The 12420-nt window shown below is 40.0% G+C and overlaps 2 protein-coding genes across 3 annotated transcripts in view; one reads left to right on the top strand and one right to left on the bottom strand.

Annotated features, from left to right (window-relative positions):
• ASB4 (ankyrin repeat and SOCS box containing 4) overlaps window positions 1-12420 on the bottom strand; it is a 431270-nt gene that overhangs the window by 386654 nt on the left and 32196 nt on the right. The gene's annotated exons all lie outside the window — the stretch shown is intronic.
• PON3 (paraoxonase 3) overlaps window positions 728-12420 on the top strand; it is a 31962-nt gene continuing 20269 nt past the window's right edge. Inside the window, 4 exon segments of one of the 2 annotated variants that reach the window (NM_001044604.1) lie at window positions 728-856; window positions 1010-1115; window positions 2481-2551; window positions 8850-8905. In NM_001044604.1, coding sequence (NP_001038069.1) covers window positions 1042-1115; window positions 2481-2551; window positions 8850-8905 — 201 coding nt within the window. In that variant the 5' untranslated portion in view covers window positions 728-856; window positions 1010-1041. 2 annotated transcript variants of the gene reach the window in all.

Genomic DNA, 12420 nt, shown 5'->3' with positions numbered 1-12420 from the left:
GTAGCCTCTTTTCCACAGCTTTAATAGAAGCAGCACAGTTAAGGAAAGGCACAGACTCTGGAGCCAGACTGCCTGACTCTGCAGCTGTGTGACCTAGGGCAAGTTATACAGCTACTCTGTGCCTCGGATTTCTCACCTATAAAACTGGGATGTTACCTACCTCAGAGAAGTACTGAGAATCAAAAATTAACACAGGAAAAGTTCTAGACACAATGCAACGCATACAGCAGTTGCTACAGAAACAAATCCCTCCCCCCCCAATTTTGCTCATCTTAATGTTACCTATTCTATTTCTTTCTTTTCCTTCACTTCTGATTTTTCTTATCCCAAATGCTGGGAGCAGATATATTCACAAATCTGCCAAGTCAACAAATTGAACAGGGTGCCCATCACAGTCAGCATTCAGAGGCAGGGCACAAAGCCATAGGATAAGGTCCTGTGCTCCAAATCTTGGAGAAGGGTGAGTTAAAGCTCTTCCCTTCGATTACTTTCATTTATCATCCTACCTGTGTCTAGGCATCAATTCTCCACCATCTCATATTACTCCTTGCCTTCCACCAACGCGAAGTTTCAGGCCCTCAACATTAGCTCCCCTCTTTCCTGGCCCCCCTCCCCACCCCCATTCCCCTTTCAGTCCTCTGACGGACCAGAGGTCCAAGTTCGTAGCTTTTGGCAGCAAACTCCCTCTATTCTCCTGCCAACAAGTAGGATGTTGCCAAAGCTGCTAAGAGAACCAGCCCTGAATCCAGGGCTCCAGGCTCTTGAGCCTTGATTTAAAAAAAAGAAAAGAAAGGGGAAAAAAAGGATTCCTTCAATTAAGATTAAAGGTTTCCTTGAACCTCCCAGGAGGGTCAAGGTGACCTTGAGCCCCAGGCTGTAGGGCGGGGCGGGGCGGGGCAACCCCCTGACAGGGCCCTGGCAGCTCACCTGCTCCTCCACGGAGGCAAGACAGCGGGCCGGGGCGGGCTGGGCGTTAAGGCAGGCGCCTGTCCACTGCTTCTTCCCCCAGGGCTCTGCCTGGCTCATTGCTGCTCAAGGATCATGGGGAAGCTGGTGGCTCTGACTCTGCTGGGCGCCTTCCTAGCCTTAATCGGGGAGAGATTAGTGGCATTAAGGTAAATTGGCATCTTAGTGAGAGTATCCTTGGCTCTTTCCTCTTGCACTTTAGGGTAAGCGCTGTCGCATGCTGCCTTTCTAAAGCTTAAGAATGTGCAGTCTGGGGACTCCTCAATTCCAGGGATGTGAAAACTGAGCTGACTTCTTGCCTTTCTTGAAATGATAAGGCAGAAATGCCCCAATTTATTTCCTGAAAGCCAGGACCCCTTTCCCACGTCGCCCTCAGCATTCTGCTCCTAAACAAACTAAATCTGCTGGAAGCGCTGGACTTGGGCGAGCCGACCAGGCTACCAGCTGGACGTTTACTGCTGACTGAGAGGTTGCCCAAAGGCCAGAAGAACATTGAGGAGTACTGGGTTACAGAATTTATCCCAGATTAAAAGAGCTAGTCAGAGGAAAATAAACTGAAACCTGAGGGGCTAACTAGCATTTTGTAGGTACCTGACCTCACCTTTGAAAGTGGACCATCTACAGTGATAGACATACCAGAAATATCTCAGGAAAATTTAATACGGGACTAGTAAAAAGAAATGTTAGGCAATAATATGCATTTCTGAATGGATCTATCAGCCTCTACTTGCCTTCACTTGTCTTTGTGTTGCTTTTATTTATCTAAGTAGAAGCTGGCCACCTCAGAAGTTCACATCTAGAATCCACTGAGAAGCCTGACGCCTTTTGATAGTACTTTCTAGTTTGGCTTGAGAGAGTTTATTACTACATTTGCTCCCAGTGAACCCAAGTGATTTATAAAAAAAATAATAATAATAATTATAAAGTAGTTCTAAGGCATATTTTTAAGTGACAGTAAGATAAGTCTAAGTGTAGAATCTTCCTGAATACAGTTTAATAAAAATGTACAATTGTTCCTGATATTTAGAAGAATGTTTCACTGTGGAAATAACACTATATTCAAAAATAATTTGGCCAATTGTTTAAATTGTGGTCAGTTTAAGGAATTCACATACTTCAAAGTAAATTAGCATGATATTTCTTAAAATAATAAAGCAAAAGCTACAGGGCTTAGCTATTAGGAGACCCTGTTGAATTTTGGGAAAGCAGTGAGGACAAGATTCTAGGGGGTTAGGGGAACCAAAGTATAATAAACAATACTTTCGCACATTAAATAATATTATTTTGTGCATTTAAACTAATATTTATTATTAAATAAATAATATAGGCACATTACCCACATAATGTCCACATTATGTAAATACATGTCAATAAAAGGAGGTACCTACTTATTTGATATTATCATCCATAAATGATGAGAAACAGAATTAATGAATATGAAGATGATTAAAGACCATGTTTAGGCATTGATTTTGGATATTGTGCATTGATGCCAGAGTTTTTATTTTCTACAGAGAAAAAACTAACGCATATCGAGAAGTGGAGCCAGTAGAACCTCAGAACTGCCACCTTATTGAGGGACTTGGTATGTATGTGATAGTACAATGTCTTGGTCACCCTTCACCTGAGTGAGGCTGCCAGCTAGTTTAATTCACTGCTACTCCTTAAATCCTCCTACTGGGGCTTCAGCTTCTTCAGCTTTACTCAAGCTACCTTATCCCATGTCTCCAAGGGGTCTCCTAAATGTCAAAATCTGCAGCTTTTTCTCAGTCTTTTTTCTTCCTGCCATCTCTCCACCATTTGACAAATGTCACTGACTACTCTTTGGTAGGTCCTTCACTGAACTCTCCTGTCGCTTCTGTGACATTTCACTTCCCTCTCTGTCATCTTCTGTTGCCCATCTTCTCTTCTTTCTTCTTCCCTCACCTAGATGAGATTCCTAGCTTTAAGTGTCACTTCCTTCAAAATTTATCTGCAAGTATTAAGATAAATATGACTTAGCCTTGCAGTTCCCGTCGTGGCTCAGTGGTTAACGAATCCGACTAGGAACCATGAGGTTGCGGGTTTGGTCCCTGCCCTTGCTCAGTGGGTTAAGGATCCGGCGTTGCCGTGAGCTGTGGTGTAGGTTGCAGACGTGGCTCGGATCCCGTGTTGCTGTGGCTCTGGCGTAGGCCAATGGCTACAGCTCTGATTAGACCCCTAGCCGGGGAACCTCCATATGCCGCGGGAGCGGCCCAAAGAAATAGCAAAAAAACAGAAAAACAAACAAACAAACAAACAAAAAAATATGACTTAGCCTTTAGTCTGAAGGTGCTTACAACTGATTGAGATGTTTAAAAAAATTAATCAAAAATCTGTTGCTGGATCCCTGATCTCTCAAACCGCAGGCCTTCTTTTCCGGTCTGAGATCTACTTAACCCTTCTGTCATTTCCTCCTTCATATCCCCACCCTTAACCAGCACTTCTTCTAGAATTCTCCTAAGCAAGATATCCTCATTCTCAAAGAGACTCAGTTCAAAATTTAGGAACCATTTGTTTTCTCCTTGTCTCTCACTGTTTTATGGGAAACATGTTGGCCTTCCCTGGGTCCTGACACAGAACTAACTAATTCTATTTACTCCTTAGTGACTCAACTGCTTATTCTGGCTCCAAGCCTTTCACTCTCCCTGATAATGCTATTAGAAAAAAAAAAAAAAATTCTAGCTAGATGCCGTTTACTGTTCCAGGAATGTGTTCTTTCATTTTCTCACCTTTGCTTATGAAATTACCTTCACTGATTTTTTTCATCTCTGCCTGCTGAAATCAGCTGGAAGTTCCTCTCCTATGTCTCAACTTTCACAGCACACTGAAACCAACAGCTTCACTTGTGACATCTACCACATGCTTTATTTTAGAGCCAGCAGTGTTCTCTCTTTCACAATCAAACTGTAAGTCTCCTAGGGTCATGGACTCTGACTTATTTCAGTTTTGCGACAGGATGACAGCATAGTTTATTGTGATATAAGTTTTTTTTATATATATATATATAATATAGCTCTTCAAGATATGTTACTATATATATAATTCTGATATGTATTAGAAAAAAAAGAGCCCTTTTGATTTTGGTTTGCTGTCTTCCCCTCACCCCTCAATTTCTAAAAAAAAGGAGAGTAGTAGCCTGGCCCTTGTGCACCCTGGGCTTAGATGAGTTCTGTGCTGCTGGCTAGAAATCAGAGCAACTGAAGACAAACTCCTTCCTGATTTTGGTTTTCAAAAATCTTAGCTCCTTCAAGGCATTCTGATGGAGATGGGATAAGAATGCAGGGATATATATTTTTTGATAACATGGACCCTTGCCCCATTCTGGGGGAAGATCAAGATCTGGGGAGGAATGGCTACAAGGTATCTTTAGGGGGGCTGGTTCATAGCCTGAGTAAAGATCATGTGTACACACGCAGGACTTGGAAGAGGCAGAACTGCCTAAATTAAAGGGACCAGGTCGGCCTGGCAGTGAGTGATTCAGTGGTGACTAGGGTAGAATAAAGACCAGACAGACTTTCCCAAGTATTCAAGATCATTTTAAAATCCACCACCTATGATATGCGCACAAACCCTGCCAAAGAGACCCAGTAATGACTCAGACTGAATTTCCTTCCAGTTTTGTGGAATGTGGGCTTGGAGTCAAATTTAATTTGATTTAAAAAATAAAGAAATGTAACATTCACTCATTTGTTTCCTGTCTTGTGTAGTAATATTCATATGGACTACACATATATATCTCTCAAAAGATGAGAGCCTGCCAAGTAATTTAGATAGATAATTAGACTAGATCATTGCTAAAGTCTAGTCCAACTCTCAGACTGTATGATTCAAATAGACTTGAGAAGTTAAAACTAGAGCAGAAGAAAAAAAAATGCCATGTTAGTTCTCATGTCTGCTGGCATATGTACATTTTATATTTGCAAAACTAAACAAGTGAGAATGATCATGGGTCATCTGTCAATAGGACAATATGGCTATATATCTAAAAAATTAATACTGCTTTATCAAAGCCTACTGTCTATGAGCATTCTGCTGAGTCCTTTGGAAACATTTACATCATCATCACAACCATCCTGTACGGTGGGTGCTGCCATCTGTCCTTGTAGATTAGGAAAGTGACACCCAGAAGAGTGGAGTTATTTGTCCAGTGGTCCAGAACTAGAGGGTAACAGGATTAGATTATGAGGCAGGGCAGTTTTATTCTATGCTTTTGGACTCTCTGTTGTGTAACACTGCCTTTCTTATCTACTGACAGCACATTTTTATTATGATGCTTCAGGGAAGTACAAGAGCAGAAAACAGAAAATATGAGATGCAAAAAGTGAAATATTAATAAATAGAACTGACCAAGACAAGGCAGGCTGGATATTTAAATAAAGTTCACTAATGAAATAACACTTTAATAAGTGTTATTTAATAATATTTAATAGTAAGACCCAACTATTTGAAAGTGAAAAGTTTTATGAAGCAATGGAAAACACTAAAGGACTGTAGGCAGAGTGCAACAAGGAGTAACAAAGCTAGGGAAAAATTCTTATTTGTGTTTTCTTCAAGACCTAGACTTTTGTGGTTAATTTTATTAGCAGAATAAACTCTCCCTCTTTTTGTTTTCCTTCCCCTGTATTCTTCCTGAGAAGAAAGGTTGAAAGGTAAAAATAATTCTAGCCTCCAGAAATCATACTTCAAAAATCTTTGTTTACTAAGTTCATCTTTTAAAGACTAGCATGGCACCTCTGGAAAATGCCCACTGCTATTGCAGGTGAGTTATTCAAGTAAGGTTACTACCATCACAGGAGGTATATAAAATAGTGTTTGCAAGAGTAAAAGCCAACAGAGAGCATTCAATGCAGGACAACTTCTACTCAGAAATTAGCGCTCACTTGTCAATAATTTAATCTCAAGACAAGGCAAAGTTCAAGAAACTAAAGCAGTTTATCTTTTTTAGTCAGCCAATCAGCTTTTATTGAAAAGACAGGTATTATATTGGGTGCAAGGATCTTGTACTGAATAAAACCTGGTCCTTGTTCCCAGGAAGCTATCTTTCTGGTAGGAAGTTAACAAATGAACAGAAGTTTGCAGCCCAAGCGTAGAAAATATTATGGTGGAGGTGGTCACAGGTGACCATATTAGTACATAAAATGGACGTTGGAACCCAGAGAGATTGAAAAGGCTGAGGAGGTAGTGCCCAGGTTCATCTCTAAGAACCCATGGTACTCAGCCAAGTAGAGGTGAGGGTGATGTGGGAAAGGTGTGAGTTGCCAAGAAACATACTTGTTCACCTGCATGCCTAAGGCACATTTCAGGAACTGCCAACAGAAGCACTGCAAAACACCTGGAGTCAAAAACGAAGAGTGGGAGCCAGAAGAATTGAGACCAGGGCCAAGACGTGGAGAATTTGGGATCTGGGCCAAAGGGCTTGGGATTTATACTGCCAGCCCTAGTGGACCTTTGAAGGGTTTTAAGTAGGGGCATAACAAGGTCAGTTTTGCACTTTAAAAAGATGACTGTCAGCAGTGCAGAGAATTGCTATAGGGGAGCAAAGCTGACCTATCAGGAAGCTATACAGAGATTAAGGAGGGAGTTCTAGAGCCTGAAAGATGTGATCAGTTGTATTTGGGGAGTAAGGAAAAGGAAGACATTAAAAGATAGATAACTCTTAAGATAACTACTTTGTGTACTTGGGGGGATGGGAGTATCATCCAGTGAAATAAAAAATATAGAAAAGTGGAGGAGTTCCTGTTGTGGCTCAGCAGAAATGAACCCAGCTAGTATCCATGAGGATGCCGGTTCGATCCCTGGCCTCAATCAGTAGGTCATGGATCCAGTGCTGCTGTGAGCTGTGGTGTAGATAGCAGATGTGGCTCAGATCCTCAGTTCCCAGGCTACAAGTCTAAGTGGGGCTGTAGCTGCCAGCCTACCCCACAGCCACAGCAACTTGGGATCTGAGCCTCATCTGTGACCTATACCACAGCTCACGGCCATGCCTCCAGATCCCTGACCCACTGAGCAAGGCCAGGGATTGAACCCACACCCTCATGAATACTAGTTGGATTCATTTCCATTGAACCACAACAGGAACTCCTCAACATGATTTTTAAGATTGCTTTATTCTTTTTGCTGGATTCTCCCAATGTCTATTTACTCCATGTGAGAAAATGTGCTAAATCTTCCAGGCCATCAAAACTATATATAGTCAATCTTGATTAACCGGAATGCTTAAAAAATGAAAAGCTCTGATTAATTTGATTTTCAGGTTACTAGTTGCAGATTAAGTTCAACCTTCAGTATAGCCAGTTTGAATGCATCTTTGTCCTCCAGTTTTTATTGCCTGTTGCTTATCATCCTCTTGATTCAAATTTGCATTTTCTTCATCTTCATTCTACTTTTCTTTCCCCCCATTCTCCTCTATCCTCCCTCAACTGCCTTTTAACACACTAATAACCGATTGCATCAGGTAACCATTTTCCCACATGTTCCATTTACTATAGCTGCACAGCAAGCCAACACAAAACTTAGTGACATAAAATGGCAATAGTTATTTTGCTGAGTTTGCAGTTTTGGCAGGGCCTGGTAGAGACAGCTAATCTTTGTTCCATTTGAATCAGCTAAGGTGACTCAAAGGCTGGGAACCAAAGTCATCTGAGACTTCTCTAGGAGTTTTCTCTACCTTGAATGGTCCCTCCACAGTCTCTCCTGAGTAGCCTCCAAGTAGCCAGACTTCTTAAATTTGGATTCAGGCCTCCCAGGTTGCATGCCTTGAGAGAGAAATGAGTAGTGGCAGGTTTGGTTATGACTTTACCCTGTAGATCAGGTGGCATCACTTCCACCTCATTCTGTTTGTCAAATCAGTTACAAAAGTCCACCTAGGTTCAAGGGGAGAGAATAAAGACCTAACCTCTTGATGGAAGAGTATCAACATCACATTTTAAGAAGAGCATGTGGCTTTGATACATCTTGTTTCTACTATATCTGTAAATTACAGTTTGCCACACTAGATAACTTTTTCCTTCATCCTCAATGCTACCTTCTTGGGACCACATCATAATGTGGGTCTCTCTACTAAGGAGCCACGTGAAACCCTTTTTCATCATGTTCAGTCATAACTTACTTATTATATGCCTCTTTCCATAGAAAAATGCTCACAACCAGCTCTCCATGAGAAGGAGATCTGACAGATATCTGTCAAATTCATTTATATTGAAGAGCCCAACCTAAGATCTATTGCTTTTATAACAGAGAACAATTAGTCCATCATTTCCCAATATGATTGGAGAATTATAGATTTTTCAGGCCTCAACAAGTTGAAGGTGAGGAAATACTGGACAGAGAGGCCTTTGAGAGACCTTCACAGTGATGACTTTCCAATGTTATCACTTGGTCTGTAGATCAGTCTTCTACGGGGAGTAAAGCTGAATCTCTTAGGACATACCCTGGGAGTTTTTATTTAAAGAATAAATCCAGGAGATATTCATATATGATATATATATTATATATATATATATATGACTGAGTCACTTTACTGTACAATAGAAATTGGCACAATATAGTGAATCAACTATACTAAAAAAATAAAACTCAAGGATATGAATTTATTTTATAGTTATTTGCCTTTTTCTCCTGAAAATGGACTTCTGAAAAAAGAATTTAGTATTTTAGGAGTCTGGCTAAGGTTTTACTGTGGAGTAACATGCAGGATTCCTGAAACTTAATAGAGTTTCCCAAGTAAATAGTTGAAAAAGTTAAGGTAGTCTCCAAAAGTTCAAAGTCTTGACTGTGTGTGAGATTTACTTTTTAATTCTTCATAATTAAAGAAGAATTCATTCTTCTTTCTGCATCTTTCTGATCCTCCACTTCTTTTGCAGAAAATGGCTCTGAAGATATTGATATACTTCCTAGTGGGCTGGCTTTTATCTCTACCGTGAGTATTTTCCATGCTCCTCAGGTGCTCATGTCAATAGCTATATGGACAGTACATTAATGTTGCTGACTAGAGCTGCTAGATGGAGCCCTGCACACTCCTCCCACCCATGGGTAAACCAGTCAACTAAAAAAGCCAAAAAGGGCTAATTAGGACACCACAGGAATGCTAGGCTTGTCTGCCTCTTGGTGGGCAGCTCCCTGGGCAATTACATACCCAGTAGGGTCTCAATAAATATACATTGAATTCTATTCAATTCCTAGATGAGCTCCAGATTTCCCCTGCTGCTGTCCATCCTTATCATTGCCCTAATGGCTAGGTCTCACTAGATAACTTCTAGAAGTCATCTTCTCACTAACTAGTATCCCTCTCATCATGCCTGCCAGTGTTTGGAGCTCAGGAAATGTTTGTGGATTAAATGTTAACCGTGTTACTCGATTCAGAACCCTGGGCATTTTTCCGTCTTGGGTTTCTTGCCATTCAGAGAGAATCTCTTTCAAAAAGAAGGAGGGAAAAATCTACATTTCATTCCCAACACCACTTTCACATGTTTAGGATGATCAGGAGGCCATGCAAAGGACTGAATTTCAGTAAATTAAAATGTACATGTTGTGAAGATGTTAGAAATTATCACATACTTATTAAAACAGTTGCGATTTAGAATAGGACCTAGGATTTTGAAAAAAGTAGATTGACTACATTTCCAATGTGAATTCTGATTGCTAGAATTGCATGTTCTAATATTCCATTTTTGCCAATAAAATACTATGGAATAACATAAATTTTCAAAATCTATGTCTTTTTGGCCAAAAAAGGGGCACAGAAAATATTTTTTAACGGTCCCAATTTCTAAATTCTCAAGTGTAGTCAGGGTCTCATTTGGATTTTAAACTGCTCCTGGTGGTGGTACATGTGGGGGTGAGTGGGTGCGTGGGAGGGATTTTATTTCTTTAGTTTTCCTCCAAAACCAAAAATAAAACAAAGCTGTTTAGAAAAGCTTTTTCTTTGCTGACTTGTATTATCTATTGTCAATTTAGATTTTCAATGTTATGCCAAATAGTTCTTTGAAAATAATTACTTTATAGCTAGGAGATTTCTTTTCTGTTGGGAAATAATATTTGTAGTTCCTACTGTATGTTTCTTTTCTATTTTCATAGAACTAAATGTACTGAATTCTTCCTATACATAAAGTAGAAATTTTCATCACAAATAATTCCATGACAAATGTTAGCTCTTTTTGTAAAATAACAAACAACTCATTCTTACAGAATAAGGATAATGTTCTTTGCTTATTTTTAATCTTTTTGTACTGCAATAAATCCAAGTCCTTGTTCTTCTTGGTTTCTCCTATTGCCCTTTCTTGCCATCCTAGAACACATTTGGGAGCTGCTGATTGAGAGAGTAATTCTGTGCAATAGGTATTTTTAGTCTATTTAGAAGTACCAAGCAGGCTATTTGCTCCCTTATCTTGGGACTTAGCACGATCTTTGCCTGCAAGGTTACTCTCCCCTTCACATGTCCTGGCTAACTCCTAGTTCTCTATGAGGGCTCACTGTGGTGGCACTTAATTCCTCATGAAAATCCTTAACACTCTTTTTCTAGGCAAGGTGGCTCTTCTGTGGTCCTGCAGGTTCTCTGTGGTTAGGTTCTCAGATGCCATGCCATATCTAATGCACTTGCTTGGTGCTGTCTCCCTGGATTTCAAACCTTTTCAGACCAGGACTCTAGAGGGTTCATCATCACACTTAACACCTTACACAGTACCTGGTGCACACGTACTAATGTACGCACCAGTGAATGAGGGCAGTAGAGGAATTCAGTGCCTGTGGTTTGTTGGTGGAAATAAGATACCTATATATACAGGTGATTTTCACCATTTTCAGTGGTGACTGGTCTCAAAAGAACTGCTAGCAATCACTTGCCATAGAGTTTTACCCAACTGCCTTAAACAGAAAATCAGGTGATTATGAACCATTTCATTGAAGATTTTCATTCCTGATGAAACTTAATGTAGGCTAAGTTTGCTTGCCCCATTCTTATTTCTCTATTAAATCATTTCAATTCCTAGAGCACCTAGTCTTTCTGATAACTGGAAAATGCCCTCATGTTCCCCTAGTCTCCTACTGTACTTATTGTGGTGTTCTGCCTTGAGCTGCCTTCCTAAGCAACATTCCCTACTGTCAAAATTTTCTTTATGACATGGTACAAAGAGGCTGTACAATTAATGATATGATTGATTAGGCAATTTACTTCTTAGAGCTTAATTTTCCTTAGGAAAAGGAAAATTTTCCCTTAGGTGAAAAGGGAAAGGATTCTATGTCTCTGACTTTTTCCCCCCAATGTTATCATTATCTATGCCACCGGGCTTAATGACAAATTGCCTATGGAGGAAAGGGTGGACTTGGAGACTCAGTTTTATGGCCTGATACTGGGGAGAGCAGTGATTCCCTTAACAGAAGGAACAGATATGAAGGACAGAAAGGATTCAAGGAGAGATTGCTAATTCTGGTTTTAAGCATTTGATTTTGCACTCCTCTAAGGAAAAAAGGTTGGGATGCAAGCTAGGGCTCCAGAGAGAAGTTCCAGGGAAATGTGCAGATTTGAAAATCACTGGTATAGGAGAAATACCTTCAATACCTACAAATAAAATCTTTAAGGAAAGAGCATAGAATGAGAAGGAAAGGGGATGGATGAGGATAGAAGGGGTAAAAGTTAGGAAGAGAAGCAGGAATTCTATCTGGAAATTCTGCTTTTGATTTTTTGACAAGAAGTTTTGACATAAAGGTTCTGCCATAGTGTCAAATGCCACAGAGATACAGATAAAGAAATGGAGAAGGGTTATCAGATAAGGCCTTTTGGATGCCACTGATATGACCTTTATAGAGACAGTTCTATAGACTGGCAGACTACTGATACCAGGGAATTAAGAGTGGGAGCAATTCAAATCAGGCAACAAAGTCAAGTGATGTTTCTAAGAAATTTAACAGTGAAGGGAAGGTGAGGAAAATGCCAGCTTGAAGTAGTAAAGATGGAAAAGATTTTAAAAGAAGGAGAAATGAGCAATTTTTCAAGCAAAAGAAGGCGCTGGTGAAGAATAGTGGTAAAGCAAGAGAGAAAAGATGTGATTTTTATAGACAGGCCCTAAAGACAAGGGAACCAAATAAACAGTGTAGGATTAAGAACAGAAGGAGCATACTCTTTCCTTAAGAAAAGAGGGAGAAAGGAAGAGAATTGATAAAACCGAAGAATTATTGAGATAGAACGAAGGGAATCAGGAAACTCTCATTGAATGGTATGGGATTTTTTTCAGTGAAATAAGAGGTAAAGTCATTCATTAAGAATGGAGGACGATAGTGTGGGCTCTAGAAGATAATGAAATAAATTTAGAATAGACATTTGGGTTTATGCAATAGATTACCTATTAGAATGAACACGAATATTGATAAAGAATATTGAAAATCTGGTTGAAGTTGAGATGATAACTGCAGTGTTTTTCAACCTGATTTTAGGCTAGC

The sequence above is a fragment of the Sus scrofa genome, chromosome 9 (assembly GCF_054392235.1).
Source record: "Sus scrofa isolate SSC_HxYL_T2T_F1_AM1 chromosome 9, Sscrofa_HxYL_maternal_Yorkshire_Landrace_v2.0, whole genome shotgun sequence".
NCBI lineage: Eukaryota > Metazoa > Chordata > Mammalia > Artiodactyla > Suidae > Sus > Sus scrofa.
Note: the sequence above shows the minus strand (reverse complement) of the source record. Positions and strands in the feature narration are given on the sequence as shown.